General features: G+C 43.5%; 1 protein-coding gene across 1 annotated transcript; it reads left to right on the top strand.

The window, feature by feature from the left end:
- The first annotated feature begins 2,928 nt into the window (after nt 1–2,928).
- Nucleotides 2,929–17,389, top strand: Trs31 (trafficking protein particle complex subunit 31). The gene is made up of 7 exons (XM_077644419.1): nt 2,929–3,133; nt 3,262–3,350; nt 4,989–5,115; nt 7,387–7,444; nt 8,877–8,936; nt 13,129–13,193; nt 17,178–17,389. Exons 1-7 carry the CDS (start codon nt 3,071–3,073, stop codon nt 17,274–17,276), a joined length of 561 nt encoding a protein of 186 aa, XP_077500545.1. The 5' UTR covers nt 2,929–3,070; the 3' UTR covers nt 17,277–17,389.
- The last annotated feature ends 1,814 nt before the right edge of the window (nt 17,390–19,203 follow it).

The following is a 19,203-nucleotide window of genomic DNA, read 5'->3' as shown; positions in this document are numbered from 1 at the left end:
TTAGCTGCAGGACTCACTGGCATAGTTTTCACCTCTAGTCATGCTATGATCATTCTATGTAAACATTTTTTGTGCTTCAAGTTTCATTGCACACAGCAAGAAAGCTGTTCAAGTCTGTGATTTTTGTGCTGCTCTTTAAACAGGACCAAATTTTCCTTTCAGTTTGTCACTAGAGTGTGTAATGACAGGTGTGTTTGATGTGTAGACTAGGCTTTTCTCTAATACTGCAGTTCTTCACGTGACAGGAAGCGTAGAAGAAACTTTAATCCTACCATCTGCAAATTGGCCAGATGTGTGCTTATACACATGCTTTAACGCTACTGAACAGTTGCTAATTCTTAATGTACTGCAATGCTGTGTGCTCTCTTTATGCAGAATGTGCATGTTGGTGCTTTAGTGCAGTGAAACAGAGGAAGTCACCAAAATGTTTTTCTCCTGCCAGCAGAGCTTTGAACCAGTACTTCTCTTTGATTTCTGTTAAAAGTTTGTGCTCCATGACGTGATTACTGCTTCACTGAAATTTCTTGACATGCACGAAACATAGGGATGTGTATGCAGTCATTTATCACATCTTGCTCAGGGCGCAGTCTGATTTTGTAGGCAACTGTTCGTCCGATAGGAGGTCCCTAATGTGTCATCTGTGTGTGCTCACAGAGCAAAGCAAGCTTTGTCTCCTGACATTTCTTTGCCTCTGTGCCTGTTTTCTACTGTTTCTCTCAAATGCTATGTGTAGTGATACAGCAATCCACTAGTTTTCCTCTGAGCAAAAAGTGAGGCAACTCTTTCATGTTTGCCATCTGCCAAGCTTGTATGAATGAAAGACAAGGCAGCTGTCTGCTAGTTCGATTAGTTTCGCTGTGTAACGCCCCGCTTTTACCAACCTTGTTGCTGGTACTTTGCTTCTTGGCTGCTGCTAATGCTGTTAGGCGAATTTGACAAAAATTCCAGACAATCTGTTCAACCTGTTTCTTTGGTAAAACTGGGGCATCAATGGATGCATTGCTATTTTTTGATTCAGCACAGGAATCTATTGGATTTGGCACTTCGTGAAATGGGCATTATCAATGTGCACATATACCGCATCACACTTCTTTCACACATTGCAACTTGTCTTGTTACCGGAGAAATCTGCCTCTGTGACCCTGATGTGTGCGGGATTTTACCACTTTTGCTGTGTGGCAGCAGCAATCGGCTCATTACTGTCATTGCCATCACATGTCCTGCAGCAGTCATGAAATTTTCTTTTGTATCAAAAACAAATGTGTTTGTTGTGATACTTTGCAGAAAGGAAGTTTGTTCTACAGCTGACTTGCTCCGAAATTTTGCTTGAGCTTCAAAAGAAAATTGGAAGCAAAGCAATTATTTTTTTTAAAACAAGCTAATATTTCAGGGGGCTCAAATTTTGTGCAATGTATCTTCCAGTGCACTCAATTTCCACTAACATATTGCAGTTTTCTCTGCCTTTGTATTACAGTTGATTTGTTTAGTCAATAAAATACACCAGTTTCACTTACATCTATCCTGATCACCAGTTTATTGTCTACTTTACCCAGTACTCAGGCCTTCCCTTGCGATTAACTGTGTCAGTGCCACCAATGTCTAATCCCACCTCTGTGTAAAATTATCTATGCATGCGTGGCTGTGCTGATGTTCGGCAAAAAAACGATGCAAATGACTAAATGCATGAGAAAATTGCATTCAACCCTTTAGGGCACTTTGTACACAACTGCGTACATTGCGAAATAATTTTTCTCGTGGTTTGCTTTAGTTGTCACTGATTTATTCATTTCAATCCCATTTAGCATCCATCGTCCTCTAAATAGGGTGCTTTTTATGGTTGCAGCACATATTTTTCTGGCAGAATACAACAGCATAGCAACTGCTCCAGTATGTATGTTTGTAAACAATGCCTAGATCAATAATTGGAATGCTTGTTCTGCTTTGTATTTGGCATTTCTGTTTTGGTTTTTAATGGTGCGCCAGCTGTCTTCAATTGTAATGAATTGCAGGGTTGTAGTCAAGTCTTCAGGCCACATGGTCTGCTTTTGATCCTCGAAGTGCAAAACTCAGTATTCTTGAAGCTTAAAGGGCCTTGAAAGGCTAAAACAAGGGTTTTCCTCACCTTGCAGAAGTTTATAGCATGATGGGTGCCTTGAATACTCCACTACACAGCTAAAAAGTGAACCCTGTGGCGTGAAGTCTTCACGTAGGGGTCTACATGCACCGTATCGTTGAAATTCCTACTGCTGACTTCTCCTTTTAGCTGTGTATGGTATGGTGCTGTGAGGATAATTTATTTCGTGTTGAACAATCTCCTGTGGTTTATTAATTATCATGAATACATCCTATGTGGTGCACACATTAAAAAACCTGCCGAAAGCCAGGGCACTGAGCGCTCAAATAGTGACGTTGATCCTGCTTACAAGCAGCAGGTTAAAATATGGTTTTCTAGAATAACGTCAAGTAAAACTCTAGTTTGGGCGAGTTGGTTCATGTTGAAAGAAAAACTGGTAATGGCGCAAGAAACGGGGACAGAGAAGGCACACAAAAGACAGGACTGACGCCAACTTACAACTTACAAGAGTTGTAAGTTGGCGTCAGTCCTGTCTTTTGTGTGCCTTCTCTGTGCCCGTTTCTTGCGCCATTACCAGTTTTTCTTTCTAAAATAACCTTTTGTCGTGCTTCACCACAGCCAGTCATGTTACAACCATTTCGCGCATCATAAAAAAATCTCTCCGAGCCAACCAGGTGCTCGCCCAGCGCAGGTTAGTTGTAGCCGGGACGGCAATGTAGTTCAGTTGCGATGAAACATCCATTTTTTACGTTCTTTTTGCGAAAACTCGCTGTTTCTGCAAACGCACCGGTGAGCAGCCGCCTGCGAGGCCGGGGTGGCCGGGCGACGCTTTCAAGAGTGGGCGACTACAGCGCCGCCGCTACTTTTCTACACGAAAAGGCCCGCTCCACGGCAGCCGGTCGAGCCACTCAAAATATTCTAGTACACTCTAACAGAAGCAAGCGGAACGTCTCGTAGTCCACAGCCGAGGAAACCGAGTTATCTGAAGTGCTCAAAATGTCCAATCTGAGAAACAGAGTCAGCATTTTGGACAAGCCACTCAGCAAAAGCAGAAACGACGTACGTAGTTGCATTGGAATGATGTGTCTAGCCTGTGCCACTTGTTTAACCGCTGGTCTACCCCCTTCCGTCGGCGTTATTGTTTTCTGCCATTGTTTTGACGCAAAGTAAATGTATGCTTTCCACAGATCCACATCAGCGTGTTCGGCCTTCTGTTCTCCGAAATTGTGCAGTATTGCCAGAACAGAGTCTACACCATTCCCGAGCTTCAGACGAAGTGAGTCGTGGACTTTAGTCATGTGCACTTTAAATCTTTCGGCGGCGGTGATCCATTCGAATCCGCATGCTTGGTAACCGAAATTTTTCACGGCTGCAGAATCGCGCTTTGGAAGCTTTGAAGTTGGTAACTTTATTGCGTTCATGTAGGGCAGCTAATACTGAAGAGGAATTTCTGTCGCACATCAGTTCGAGTGCAAGCAAAATCGTACGTCGATAGTCTTTTGAGAATGACCGAAGGAAAATTCAGGACGAGAACTCGCCATACTGCTGCATACCGCGCAAGCTTTACATTCAAACCGCCGCAGTGTGACCCATGTAAGCCAGGCAGGTGCCGCTCGCCTCGATCTCACCTTATTTCAGTTTATTACCTCAAAGACCTTGATGGGAGGTACTTCATGTGATGGGTGCAATAACATGGTAGTAAAGGAAATTTATTGGTTACTGTTATCTTTTTTTTTTTGCAGAAGGCTGCTTTTTGTGTTCTGCAAGGCTACCGAAGTGAATACTTGTAGATTGAGCTGTTTCATTTCATTATTGTAAACTAACCTTTTCTTGTTTGCTCATAACCTTATATATATATGTGCTAGCTGTTGACAGCACTCTTGCTTCATACTGGACCTTGTGTAGAAGAACTGCTTGCCATGAGATAAGAAAGTGCTTACATCGCGAGGGAATGAGGACACACCACCTAGATCAGCTGGTGATGTCGACGAAAGGCAACTATTGTGATGAACTCCGTGCGTTTATTTAAAATTTGTCTCTCTCCAACACTATCACTTCTCCACTTATTACCTGGGTCAATTGAATTCCAATTCACTTGCCTTTGTGTTATTAGCTTCTACTTGACAGTTTGCTTCAAATCCTTGCTCTGAAACCTGTATGAAGATTATTGATGCCTAGGCTTGATGACTGTGGGCTGAAGTAGTCGCCACTAACATAAAATCATGTGTGCAGACATACATTCACCACAGCATATAGATCACGCCAGCAACGAACTCCTATGGAGGTGGATCCGCTGCAGTGGCTCAATGGTTATGGTACTCTGCTGCCGACCTGAAAGACACGGGTTCGATGCAGGCCACAGCGGTCACATTTCAATGGGGATGAAATGCTGGAGGTCCTTACACTCTGTGATGTCAGTGCACATTAAAGAACCTCAGGGGGTTGAAATTAGAGATGGTGCATGTAGTAGTAAGTGTGCTAGCTAACAGTTTTTATTCGGTCGAAAAGCCGTTGGCGTAGTCAGCGCTGCATGTTGGAAATAATCGGGGGCTTCGTAAAAAAAATTATATGATGATGATTTGTGGTTTGTAGTGATTGATGATTGATTTGTTATAGGCATAAACGAGTTAATGAAATCATTGTGATTGATTAATTAAAGAAATTGGAAACGGGGGTTAAAAGGTGTCAGAATGCTCAGAATGAAAAGCCAATGCTTTATGATGCTAATTTAAAAAAGATTTAGAGTCTGTAATTGATCACTCACTTAGTGAAAAATGCGTTCAAAGGTGTCAAAGCCTAACCCACTACGCTATCGTCATATCTTTAAGGTGGAGCAATTAATTAATTTCCCGAAAGATTCTCTGGAGGTGATTGAACCATCCTCTCCAGATTATCTGATGGAAATGGCTTGCAGGCTTTCGGAGTTGGGCTTCCATGTCGGCCAGAGGGTGCTCGACCTACTGTTTGTCCGTGAAAAGAACTACAAGAGGGAGACCAAGCTCCTCAACATTCTGCTGTTCGTCAAATCCACCGTGTGGAAGGTGAAAGCTGCATGAGATTTCTGGAGCTGTTTGTCATTAGCTGCTGCCTAGTAGTGTGTTCATGAAATAACTTGTTGGTCATCTTTCAAACTCTTCGTTATTATTGTCATCATCAGCTCAGTTATGGCCACTGCAGGAGTTCATGATTTCCTAGCTGAAAACAGGAAGAGTAGGCAGGAAAGGGAAGACAACCACTGGCACTTTAGATTAGCACTGGATTTGAAGAGAAGGCAAACATTGTAATGGTTTAGAGAATCGTATAGGTCGAGGAGTTTAGCATCATATCACACGCACTGAATACAGGCTGAAGATCGGGAAAAGCTCATCGTTGGCGTGCTAGGGCTCCAAAGGATGGTCCTTTTTTAAAGCAGCATCCTCGTTACCCAAGTGTGTTGTATCGTACACAGGCTTCAGACAGTGAACAGCAGACATAGGACTGGAAAACAACTTTTCTCTTCCTTTTTCATTCTCTCTCGTGTGTGCATTTGCGTACACCACGCTGCCATTTCAACTTCTTTGTTATTGCAGTTAGGAAGTTTGCAGGGATAAATGGATATAGTTAGGCTGATGATATTAATGTTGAAATATTTTTTCTGAGAGAGTAGCCCACCCGCAGAATGAACTTAAGCAGCAACTAAATTTATTACACATATGTGACCCCTTCTCAGTTTGCACTCGTAGGTGTTTTGATACACAAATGCTGATTTTGCTTGCAAAAGGCCGAGAAGATCATTGATTTCAAGAGCATTGCACACATAAAACTGAGTCCGTCATCTTCTCAAGCAACTCTCGTGACTCTTACCCATTGCATGATTTATTTTTCTATGTGAATGTTGTTGTCATTTCCAGTCGGCACGAATGGGCAGTGCACATCTTGATCGAAGTTGTTGGTTGCGTTCATAAGATGTCCAAGTATAGTGAGTAGCAGATACTCATTTGGGTTAAGCTGCTTTCACGCTGTAGTTATTTCCTCTTTGTTGCTGCAATAGTTTTTGCAGTGCCTACTCACAAGACAGATTGTTGGTGCATAGTAGTACATGTGGTCACATACGCATTGAATAACCTGAGGAAATCAAAAGTAAGCAGGTGTAAATAAGGAAAGCATGTCGTGACATTTCTACAGCATTCAGCATGCCCCGACATTCTGTGTCGTCATAAAGCCGAGTTTCGGGCAGCATTCCACAGCCGGCGTTGCAAGAGAGCGCAGAAGGGATGATCCCGCTTACGTTGCTGCTCTTGTGTCTGTTTTGCGAGCCGTCTTGTTACATTTTGCCCGCAGTGCTTTACAACTTGCCCCTTCCATAATTGACCTCTGACGTCACTCCTTCAGTAAGGAGGTATCAGGCCACCTTTGCTTCACGACCGCATTCAGTAAACTCCTCTAGCTGTCATATGTGAACATTAAGTCAAACTGTGATATTCTACCTTTTCTCACTGAATGCGGTTGTTACTGGAGGAAACATAAACAGGCTATTACGTCTACATAGTGAAGTTACTGTTACTACATGATTCCCCTTCTTTTATTGAATGCCTGCTATACCTGGCAGCAATAATGCTCATGATAGGTGAAAACAAAACTCGCAATACATTTGTTTCAGTTTGTAGCTGCACATTGTGCAAAATGCTTGTTTTTAGTTTAGATGCCCTGTGTCTATATTTGAAACTATTTGATTCGATTTGCATCTAGTTTTTATTATTCCTAATCACTTTGAAACCAAAAATTTTTTATTAGCACGCCTGTAATGTTCAATCATGCCATATTGAATTCTGAGCCTCTGCACACTGTGCTCAATGTGTCATGTGCCTCAGTGCATTCTGTGTTGCATGTTATTGAATCCGAGTCAGGTAGTCGTTGCGTCGTGTTTTCTTTTAGTGCACATCTATGTATACTCTAGCACATTAACAAACAAAGCAGGAAAGGCTCATATAAATGAAAGTTGCATCATGGAATGCATTTTTTGAAAGTTCAAGAATTATGAATCCACAGATACACCGAGGTAAGGAGGCATGTGATTTAATTGCTTGAAAGTTATATCATACGCCACGTACTATATGAAGTCATGCTTGCATAAAATTTATGGGCTGAACTGTAAATCACTTCTGAGTGGTCCAAGGAAAGCTAAAAGGTGCTTTTAGCCTGACTCATGCTTGCAGAATGATCATTTCATTCCAGTTTTGTTCAATAAATGGAGACTAGACGTTGAGAGGTTTTCGGGTGAAGCATATTTTCATTCTTTCTTGCCTCATGTTTTTTTTTACTGCACTTTGCAGACACTCTTTGGCAAGGAGGCTGACAAGCTCGAGCAGGCCAATGATGATGAGAAGACCTGTATCCTTGCCTTTCACTTCCTCTGATTTCTTCACCTTCCTCATATTGTGCGTAGTGTTCCGCCTGACAAGTGCCTTGATGCGGGAGGGTCAATGAGGCAAAGGTTGTCATCTTTGTTTGCCATGCTAGGGAATAGTGACCCAGGTGAGTTCCCATTCATGTTAAACGAGTCACTGACCAAACAACACTCAAAAAACAAAAACAGTTCGTTGCCGTTTCAGAATCCCTGTGGGTTCGGAAACGTCAACTATGTTTGTTTTTTGACAATTGGTTAGTGACCCAAGACTTATTCAACCATGCTACTATCTGACCAGATGGTGTTGTTCTGTCAAACCATAGATTACATTCTTGGCAGTCCATGGTAGAGAGAGGGCAGGCAGATGGTCTCTTGACAACACAAAGTGAGCAAGGTAGGGGGAACCTCAGGATACTTGCCAGAGTTTCGACAAGAAGGCTTGTCTTTGTCTGTGAAGACTAGTCCCCTTGTCGAAACATTGGCAAGCACCCTGAGACTTCTCCTGCCCTTGTTCACTTTGTGTGTCCCGTTCTTGTCAGTTAGACGTGTGCAAAAGTAGTGCTTACACTTGAACCTTCGCCACTTGAAAATTAGCATGTCATCGTTGCATGCAAGCGTTTACATATACAGATTCAGTGCCTGCTCTCAAAGCATATGTGAGCTATCTTCTGACCTCCATTCTTACACACTCCGAATAGACTTGATTCGAATAAGTTGTCATTAGTTTTATTTGTTTCCCCACTCGTCTTTGTAATGCTGGCGAGCTTTGAAAGCATGAGAGTAAATGAAAAAGTGAAAAAGCAATTGAGTTAAATAAATAACTGTAATACCAAGTAGCTGGTCGTGCATGCATAATTTATTTGTCATTGCCTGTTTAAAAGGGGGTGGTGCCAGTTGGTGCCTAACAGGCGCACCTTCTAACATGCAAAGACAAGTCAGCACTGCATTGCGTGAGTGCATTTCATCAGCATTGCAGCTACAGTGCTGCATGCAGTAAAAAATTGTTATAGTCGGATGCAAGTCAAGGAAAAAGCGTCTTTTTTTCTGTCCAAGGGGCCCCTTCTAGCCAACAGTGTCGTGACAATGCAGGTAGTAGAGTCACAATGTAGGAAGGGGACTATCCCCTTTCATCTGCCACTTCCCGCATTGTCACGCTAGCAGGTTCTTGAGAATCTGCCGACACCATTGGTTGGAAGAAGGCCCTTTGACAAGGAAAAGCCGTTTTCTTAATTTCTATCAGACTATAGCTGTCATGTGATGAGACAGTTCTGAAAAGATTGCGCAGGTTTTAGTGTGGTTTTGTCCTCTTTTTTTTTTCACCGCAGCTGGTATGTGGATTGTCTTGCTAGAGCAGACAAATGTTCAGCGTAGGGTTGATAAAATAAGAGCAGTTTTTCACCCTTTACTTTGAGCCAGACTACTTGATAGAAAAGGACCCTTTGGTCATCAAGTTCATCTCCGTTCCCAAAGACAGAGGTGAGTTTGGTCATCATGAGAGAAGCACCTGAGTTGTGCATGTCGGGCCATTTCAGCTTGGCTCCTGTTGAAAGCTTAACGCTTCATAAGGCGCAGGCTGCATGCATGTCTCACACACATACAAGTGGTAAAATTGCACTCAGAATGAGTGGAAATTGAGTCACATCACTTTCAAGCATTTTTGACTGCTGGTTTTGCAGAAAAAAGTTGTACATATTTTTACCAATGACTCCGTAAAAAGCCTGTAATGTGGTGCATATCTGTAGTTCAGTCTTTTTGACGTATAATAAAACTTTCAGCAGAACTGAAAAATGCATCAGAGGCAGTTACTGATGGAAACAGCTCAAAAGCTTAGCAGTTTTTTTAAAAATGTTTTTTCCCGCCAAAATACGCCATGTCAAACGTCAAGTCAAACGTGTGTAAAAATTCATGGAACACCAAGGAGGCCTATTAGCAAAAGATAGCAGCAAGCGAAATGGCTTTTTTGGAAGTTCAGTAGTATTCCGCTTGAAAACTTATCATATGTAGGTGCACTGTTGTCCATATGCTGTCATTTGAAGCACATGGGACAGCATGAGTCCCACTGTCCTGCAAAGGGTTAAGGGGAGACGCAGGTCTTGAAATGATAAACTAAATGCGAGAATTTCGACTTGGCAAAAATGGCATATTCAGGATCAATATACACTCTAAAGTTTCAAGGTCTAAATTCGACCTCCAACTACTAAATATTCATATATTTCACACCTACGAAGCCCGGAAATGGCTATTTCAGAGCAAAATGTGGCAGGACTTCGCGCCCGTCACTTCCCATGACCGCGTCCCTGATGGCCGCCATCTTGGTTCTGTTTGAAAGCTGAGCCCCTTCCCCACTACATGGTAATACTCGCTGCTGTGAAATATTTTTGAAACGTTCACATTGCGCTGTTTTTAAAGGCCTCTACATCGATCTCTGAATGGCCGGCGCACGTACCTACTTCAAATGATTTTCTCAGCTTCATGTTTTTTGCCAACATGACTAGCGTTATGGTGCAATTTCTTTGACTGGCCTTTGACTACATGACTAGCCTTTTATGGTGCAATTTCAATTAATCTGATACTGTTGAATTCTGAAATACTTAAACTGTGGAGCTATGCTGTTTTTGTTTAGGTGAGTCAAACATTCCAACTTTTGTGAACCGTAATGTCCCCTAACTATACTTCATTATTGTGGTGCTTGGACAAAATTTAGCATTTTTATATGATGATGTACTACCTCGATGGAAAGAAACGCGAACAACCTGGCGCCAACACGCTCTGCTGTTTCAATTTCTTTTCACCGCGCTTTTACTTCGGTGATAGCAAAAAGACCCTAGACTCGTCCGTGATACATTCTAGGACGACTCTAATGTCTTTTTTGTACCACCCAGGTAAAAGCGCGATGAAGATAAATTCCAACAGCGGAGCGTGTTGGTGCCGAGTTGTTAGCGTTTCTTTCCATCGAGGTAGTACTTCAACATCAATGTAATTAATTAGCATAGCTCCAGATGGCAGGTCTTTGGCTACGGCTTCATTTTAATAATCAAAGCCAAAAAATACAGAAAGAAAGTGTCTTAATGACCCTTAAGAATTTAACTAATTAGGTTTCAGTTATTTTCCTATAATATGGCTAATTGAGATATACTGAAACTAATTACATTTTTGGAAACAGGAGCAGGAAACTTATGCACACCTAATTTCATTACGACATCTTCAATACTAAAAATTTTCATTTGCAGACCCATACTTTAAGGGACACTGAGGAAAACCACCCAAATGTTGTTGTTTGTAAAACGTATTTTTTTCTTGTGAAGGTGTTGATGTTTGGTGACAAAAGTGGCATTTCTTGCTGAGAAAATTCGAATTTATAGATATAAAATTTTTTCCTCCACTCCACTCGATTTGAACCAGTGACGTCAAGATTGAAAAGGATTCCATGATCACCACTGGGAAATGAATGGTACTGTAGCGTAACCTGAGGTACTCGCAAAAAAAAGGATGGTTTATTTGCACAGTTAGGCCAGATGCAAATTAGATGTTCTAGCAGTTCGGTTTTCTCTTCAGTTCTGGTGTTCAGATCTAGAGTTCTCGGATGGCAGTTGTTCGGATAGCGATAATGGGTAAACGTCCAAATATACGGAATTGGTCAATCTCTACATCCGTAGATCCTTGGCAGTCTTCCTACCACTCCTGGCACAGTGGTTCAGCGGTTTTAAGATGCGCCACTGCTCCTCTATGGTGGGCAGGTGCGGCCATCGTTGGGCTTTTGGTCGCTTGGATTGGGTTGCGGTCTAGGTAGCTCTTCGCGAGAAGGCAGGTTGTTAAGTAAATATATTTATATATATAGGGTTGGGTTTTATAGTGGTTAAACCGAGTAGACATGTGAAAGCATGCGTTTAGCCCGATTGGCTCATGGTTTTGCCTTGCTGGGTAATCGGCACGTCTGACAGCGATATCAGATTCGGGTAAACCTCTGATCAAGCTTGAGCTGATCTGATCTGCTCTGTTCATGCCGCAGATGGAAGCTGATGAAAACAATGCCGTTCAATGCACAGCGCAAGATTGTGTTTCAGTTTAGCACAAGGCATGATTGGCTGTGGCGACAGCATAGTGCTCTCGTGCAGAGGCAGTGAAGCTGATCTGTATGCGCGGCTGCGGGTTCGAATCCCAGTGGAAGCAATATTTTATTTATTTATTCATTCAAGGTCAAGGTCAAGGCTTCAGCAACAAATTGGCTTTTGCCGCTTTGGTCGTGAAGTGGAGCTTTCGCTCTAAAAAATGCTCTATAAAATGCGGTGGCAGCAGTAGCTGTATTTAATTTTTTCTTTTGATTTCTTCTAGCTTGCAAGAGCTTCATTTAAAGGGAAAGTAGTCTCTTTGCTATAAAATGCGGTCATCAATAAAGGTCAACTTAAATTTGCTCTCAGTTACCTTTTTATGCATGGACCGCAGTTGTTGGTATTGTTGCTTCACCCCACTATTGCAAGGTGCACATGGGGTAACCCTACATGTAGTTTTCAAAAGAATACTTTCTGGGAGGAAAACAAATGGCATTGCTAATGGTCAACTGACTGAAATTGAAGGCAGAATTTTTATGCGGACATTTATTAGATAAAACGATTTTAGCATTACATAGCAAGCCCATTGTTTCCCTTGTCTTATCTGCTCCCTAGCCAAGGAGGGTCTCGATTCTGGCAGTCTTGATGCTTTACACAGCATAGGAGGGTTCTCGCATAGCTTCCGCCCTCACTCTCGATCGCATTCCTATGTGCACTCTTGGTAATACGGGAAGTACTGCGTCCGCCGCTATGGACGAGGGTGGCGCTGGTGAACGCTGTCAAGGTTCGGTTACACTGCACCTCTGAAAGCAGAAGATTGGACAGCCATTGCTATAGCTTAGTTGGTAGAGCACCGGGCGTGAAATTTGGAGGTGGTGGGTTCAGATCCCACTGGCGGCTTGTGGTTGTTTTTGTTTTGCTTTGTAATCGATTATCTTTTAGTAGTTGCCCTATTATACCCACTGGTGAACACCACAAATTACAAAAAAAAAGAGAACATCCCCTATGCTCTTTGGTTTCGCTGATTGTTGGCTTCTGTCATGTAAGACAATATATGGTTGGATGACAGGACGACTTTGAAGTTTCAATAATGGTTCATTTCCAGGAAAGCCGGATAAGATATGTCTGTTATGGGTGGAGTATTACAATTGACATATCTCACATTCTTCTACACTGTTTATGAAAGCACTCGCGCCCTTTTGCATGCATAATTAAAAAAAGCAGTGCTCCTGCAATCAGCCCCTGTTTTCCTGGTATAGTAAGAGTCTGTCAGTTTTTTGCCATGATGCCTTTGCTTTTCACCTAGATAGTCATTTTGTGCAACTGCACTTTGCTAGTGCCGTGCTCACAACTAAATGGGAGATGGGCTCCTGTGCCATTTTCCAAGAATAATTCATGTTCATGCGACGCGCCGCTATCAGCCAGTCTGGGTGATGTAACCTTTTCTACACGCGAACGGGATGCCATAAATAACTCGCTTCTGTGCATTCCAAGTTATGCCAAGTTTTTACTTGTTGGCGTTCCTTGTTGACCTAGTTAGCTTTTGGTGTAGCTTCCTGGCTATGTCTTTTTTCTGTTTATTTGTGTAATTCATCTTGGTTGCTGCTTTTTGCTTGCAGGCAGTCTTAACTGTGCTTCATTTGTAGCTGGGATAATTGAGGCCATCCTGATCGGCTGCAATTTTGTGAGTGCCTTTGTTTTGCTATTTTGTACTTTCTGTATGACTGTGTGACCATTTGTGTATTGTGAGGCACTAGCAGCGGTGCCATTCTGTGTGACGTGAAAGCTGGAAAATAACCACGCATTGAGTGCATGATGTGTGGTTATGCTGTGTGATAACGGAAGCCCTTAATGATATCCTGGCACGAAATGAGAGGAAAAGGTGAACTGGGACCCCATGTCAACTTCGGCCACTTAACAGCATGAGACAAGCATGCTGTATAACTCAGCATACCGTATTTACACGATTATAAGTCGAGCCTTTTTTTGCAATTTAAAATTCCGAATTGGGGGGGTGGGGCGGTCGACTTACAATCGAAACGAAACCTTGAACTGCCAATAAAAGCAAGAAAAAAAATCTATCAGGGACGCTACTGTGATGCTAGAAGTTTTTGTTTGCTCTACGGCTCCAAGCGTAGCATTCAGGTATTCTGCGGGCTTTTTGGCCAGGATTTTTCATTTTTTATTTTTACTGCGCACACCGTTACCCACCGCGATGGTTCAGTGCTACTGAACAGGATACCCGGGTTAGAACCCGACCGCGGCGGCAGCGTTTCGATGGAAACGAAACGCAAAGGCGCCCGTGTGCTGTGCAATGTCAGTACAGCAGGTTGAAGATCCCCAGGTGGTCGAAATTATTCGGGAGCCCTTCACTACGGCACCTTGTTCTTCCTTTCTTCTTTCACTCCCTCCTTTATCTCTTCCCTTACAACTGGGTTTCCACTGATATTTGAGACAAATACTGCGCCACTTCCTTTCCCCCAAAACCAATTTCATTTCGTTTCACTTGCGGGAAAGGCCGCTGTCCCGCTGTTCCAATCGCGGAGTCTGCGCCAGCGCCCGGGAGTGTGGCTATCTGATGGAAGAGCCGCTATTTAAGTTGGTTGCGCAATACGTAACAGCGGCGCTTCTGGGGAATGCCGATGTTTGCTGGAAGAGCCGACGCCCCGACACCGATCACTCTTTTTTTGGTGGTGCTTGGAGTTGGTGCTTTTTGAAAAGCATTCGGCGCTCATTCACTGCAGCGTTCAAGAGGGAGGCCATCATTTACGCCGAAGAAACCAACAACTGTGCGGCGGGCCGCAAGGTCGACGTTTCTAAACGGTTGGTGCGGGAGTGGCGGAAGCAGCGAGGCAAAATTTTCGATTGCGACTCCAAGGGAAGAGGTTTCCGCGGGCCGAAGTCGGGACGCTTTCTGGAGCTGGAGGTCAAGCTTGCAGCGTATGTCACCGAAATACGTGATCGGTCCCTTCCAGTGACATGCAAAATGATCACGCAACAAGGCCGGGTCTTTGCTGCGGAAGCTGGAATGCTCCGAACAGACTTCAAAGCCAGCAGAGCTTGGGCTTCAAAATTTATGAAGAGGGCTGGCTTCTCTCTTCGTCGACGTACTAGTGTATGCCAGAAGCTGCCTGCTTCTTACGAGGAGAAAGTTCTCGCCTTCCATAGGCACTACCTCAAGCTTCGCGACTCGCGGCGATACCTGCTCGGCCAAATCGGCAATGCGGACCAGACTCCCGTCTACTTCGACGTGACGAGCAACACAACAGTGAGCGTGAGGGGAGCTCGCGAGGTTAAGCTTCTCATGACAGGAAACGAGAAACTTCGGTTCACTGTTATGCTATCATGCTTGGCAGATGGCACAAAGCTCCGACTGTACATTGTCTTCAAAAGAAAAACTATCGCAAAGGAAATGTTCCCGAAAGGTGTGATTGTGCGAGTGAACGAAAAAGGCTTAATGACGGACGACTTAGTTATTGATTGGTACCGCGAAAGTGAAGGCAGAGCTCCGAAAAGAAAATACAGATATGCTGGTGAGTCCCGGTGGTCTGACGGGGCAGCTGCAGCTGCTAGACGTTGGCATTAACAAGCCATTCAAGGACTTGCACCGGCGTGAGTACAACGAGTGGCTGGCGGCAGAAGGGCGGGAACTTGCGCCAACGGGGCGCGTGAAGAGAGCCTCCCTGGCGGCTGTGTGCGGGTGGGTGATCTCCGCTTGGGCGGCCGTTCCACGCGATGTCGTGGTGCGGTCATTTAGGAAGTGCGGGCTTTCCATGGAGGACGATGTGCTGTCGGATCGAAGCGGCGGCGACGACGACGACAGCAGTACCACTGAACATGACTCAAATGAGGATGAATAGCCCATCTATGCAATAAATTTTCGTTTTTGAAGTGCTCCACCGGTGTTTTTTTTTCGGACATGCGATTGGAGGTGTCGACTTACATTCGCGTCAACTTTTTTCTTTTTTTCGGACATGCGATTTGGGGGGGTCGACTTACATTCGAGTCGACTTACAGTCGTGTAAATCCGGTAGCTTGTTTATTTCCTTGTTTAGATTAGGTGTCCACCAACAGCATTCCTGCCTAGGCAGTGGTGCACCATTACACAGTCCATAAAAACAACAGAGCGTTAAGCCAGGTATCTGTGAGGGGCTAGCGACCAGTCTAATATTTTAAGCATAATGACACAAGGACATGCATGTTGAAGCTCTGAGGGATAAAAATGTCCACAGCTGGATTGTTGAACGAAGCATTAGTATTAAAGTTGTGTTTAATGCGAGATGAAGGGGAGAGATATTTGCAGCAGTCAGCTTAAAACCATTAGGAAAAATATTTATAGGCTACTTTGTAAAAAGCTGCTTTTAAGGGAGTTTATGGACTGAAATTTTATCAGGAAAAGATCTTTTGTTTTAGATCCCTGAATATTTTCTGGCACAAATAATTATGACGTCTGAAAAAATATAGCGACAGCAGAAGGAATAAACTTTGTAAGAGGGTGAGATTTTTGCAGAAATAACACAAAACATGCAGTTGGCCTTGTCGTGCACCATGAACCACCTAGGAGGTATCTAATCACAAAAAATTTGTGTAGCTTCATTATTTTTGAAATGATAGTTTTTCTAAGCTGACAGACCTAATTGCTCTATATGACAGCTATTAGTTATTTTTTCTGTTTGTGTTATGGTAAATAAATTTATAATATAGTATAATGACAAGGAACTACACCACCACTGAAATTTTTATCAAAATCGGTACAGCAGTTCATTAGTTGACTCTTCAGCCTAGCATCCTTAAAGGGGCACTGTGACATTTTTTTTTTACGCTGCTGGTTATTCTGACTTGAAGGATTCCTCAGACGTTCCAGGCGCCAGTGGAAAGAGAATGATTCAAATCAAGAGCTTATAATAAACTCATAACGCATCTCCAACCAAATACTTTAATTTAAAACCCAACGCTTCCGAGCCGGCTCGGCTCCTTCTTCAGGGGTGACTGGGGGTGGGCAGTAGCTAGCGCCTTTAAGTATTCATGGAGGGGAGCACGAGGTCGAAAGAAGAAAAGCGGTGATGCGAAAGGAGCGGAGAAGGTGTGGAGGGGTTAAGGCTGTTGGTCATGTTGTTGGACTGTGTGGAAGCGGTCAATGGTGACTTTTCTTTGAGCTGCAGCTCAGAAAAGAAAAGTCACCGTTGACCGCCTCCGCACACTCCTACAACCTGATCCACAGCCTTAACCCCTCCACACCCTCCCCGCTCCTTTCGCATCACCGCTTTTCTTCATTCGACCTCGTGCTCCCCTCCATGAATACTTCAAGACGCTAGCTACTGCCCACCCCCAGTCACCCCTGAAGAAGGAGCCGAGCTGGCTCGGAAGCGGTGGGTTTTAAATTAAAGTATTTGGTTGGAGATGTGTCAGAATTTATAATATGTCATCAAACTAACCAGACAGGCAAACTTGTCAACATGTTTAGTTTTCAAATCGCAGCTTGCAAACAAACGTTATTTTGAAGCTCGCTTCCTTCTTTTTCCACTAGCAGCTGTCCACGTATGTGCATAGGAAGAATTTGCTGCAATAGGCTGCAGTGTTTTTCCTGCTTATCAGTTGGAGTAGCAGCGTTTGATTTAATGGAATTTGGATTGGATTACAGAAATTCTCTTTTTCTCACTCTCTGCAGCCTGCCAAGGTGACGGCCCACTGGTACAAAGGGACGACCTTCATGATGAAGTTTGAAGAATCGGTCATTGCCAGAGACAAATCCATGGAGAACCGATAAGTTACATGAAACAAGTAGCCCCTGTTTATGTGTACAGTCACTGCATACTGCAGCATTGTCTCACATGTCACGCCGCCTCATTGCAGCAGAGAATAAAAGGACTCCTGTGTGTACTGGTTTGTTGCTTGCTTGTTACTTGGCTATAGCTAAGAGTTGGACTTTTTGGTTTTTATTTTTTAAGAATTCGACAGACTTCTTTTGGTGTTCATCTCACAACGCAAGTTTCATTTTTTTTTTTTCGGTGAATGATGTTTCGACGAATGAATTACCGCCTTTTCTCGGCAATTTGATGTGGCAATCCTGTGCAGTCAGAAGTCTTTTTTGTCAGCATGAACAATTTATTTACTAGTATAGTTAATATGCAAATGGTATAGTACTTGTAGCTGTGCTTGTAGAAAGAATTGCTCTCATCAATGAAAAAGTAACGTAAGGTAAATGAGGTAGCAGGCAGATGAAAATGCAAATGGAAGCTTACTTGAACTAGGTTGGCATGTTATTGTTAGCCTGTTGCACTGGGTTGAGCGAGAGGGCAGGGCATCACGTAGTCCGCGTGTTGATGGCAGTGATGGAACTTCCGCTGAGTCGTAGCCAGGACACTATACTTTTTCGTGATGCCCATGCACAGTTTGGTCGCAGTGTCCTGCCTCTACAGTTGATAAACTGACTTAACTGCTCTGAGTGGACGATGATAGCAAACAAACAGTGCTTAGCTAGCAGGTCGCGAGGAGGTACTGCTTCCTGGTCTGCAGAGGCATATGGGCTAGCAGAGCGATGGCTCAAATCACACAACTGCATCTCTTATCCAAAAACACCGTCACCTCACGCCCTTGGCTTTCCTATTTCGTTAATTTTAACTTTCACTGGGTGTGACTTGTACTGAACAGCCAACTAGCTATGCTAGACAGCTGTGAATACTGAGATTTTTCAGTTAAAACTGAATTTCAAGAACTCAATTAAGCATACATTTATTGGTCTCGGTTTAAACCTAGAAGTCTAACCCATAGTTATAGAGCTTGTATTGTCGAGCCTGGTTATATAAAACTTGAAGGGTATTGCAAAATAGTTAAATATATAAAATGGCAATAGGTAAGCGTATCTGTAACCTAGAAGCAACATTACGTTGCACCCACGCTAGTGACATGCTTCTGGTAGTAATTTGCTGCCCGCTGGTGTGCTTGCGGCGCACTGTTTTGTAAGCGTCGGTGGGACTAGCCTGCTTTGCATCTAAGCTGCAGCAAATGGCACTTTGGAACTAGCCATTGCCTATTAAAAGAGGTACTTTAAAGAGAATAATCAGTCAATAAAATTAGGGTACAGTTGGTTTCCACAGCATCTTTGACAGCGAAGCGGTTGGAGCGCACTATGGGAGGCGTGCCGCTAGACTTTAGTTTGCTGGGTCGACTTTACCACATGACAGCAATGTGACACCTAATCCAATACAAGACACTGAAGGCTACCCTCAAACATGTGCCATGGTCGCCTCGTCACGTCGTTTCGCAGTGCTTGCATTGCAAGCAGGTGCCACACACTGCCCGCTTCCAATCTCTTAAGGTTACACCTATCATTTTCCTTTCTATGGCTGAACCGTCTTTGTTAGCCTCCACGTTTCTGCCCCGTAGGTGAGTGCTGGTAAGATACAGCTGTTGTTATGAAAGTATATTTTGTTAAATCATCATTAGAGGCAAGAAACGTAACGGTGAGAGGCAAGTGACAGTCGACTTAAGGCTAGTTTCATGGTACAGATAGATACTGGATGTCCAATTGTAGTTGTAAAGAATGAATCGAATGGAATTATTCTGAACAAGGTCGACTGAGTTAGCTAGGCCCATCTTGGGATTCATACAGAGTAGATGTACTCCTGTTTAGTGCATACTAATGTTTAGTAGTGAAGCAATTCTACTGATGCGAGGGAGGAAAGTTGCATCGA

The sequence above is a fragment of the Amblyomma americanum genome, chromosome 11 (assembly GCF_052857255.1).
Source record: "Amblyomma americanum isolate KBUSLIRL-KWMA chromosome 11, ASM5285725v1, whole genome shotgun sequence".
NCBI lineage: Eukaryota > Metazoa > Arthropoda > Arachnida > Ixodida > Ixodidae > Amblyomma > Amblyomma americanum.
This window is presented reverse-complemented; position numbering and strand designations above follow the sequence as displayed.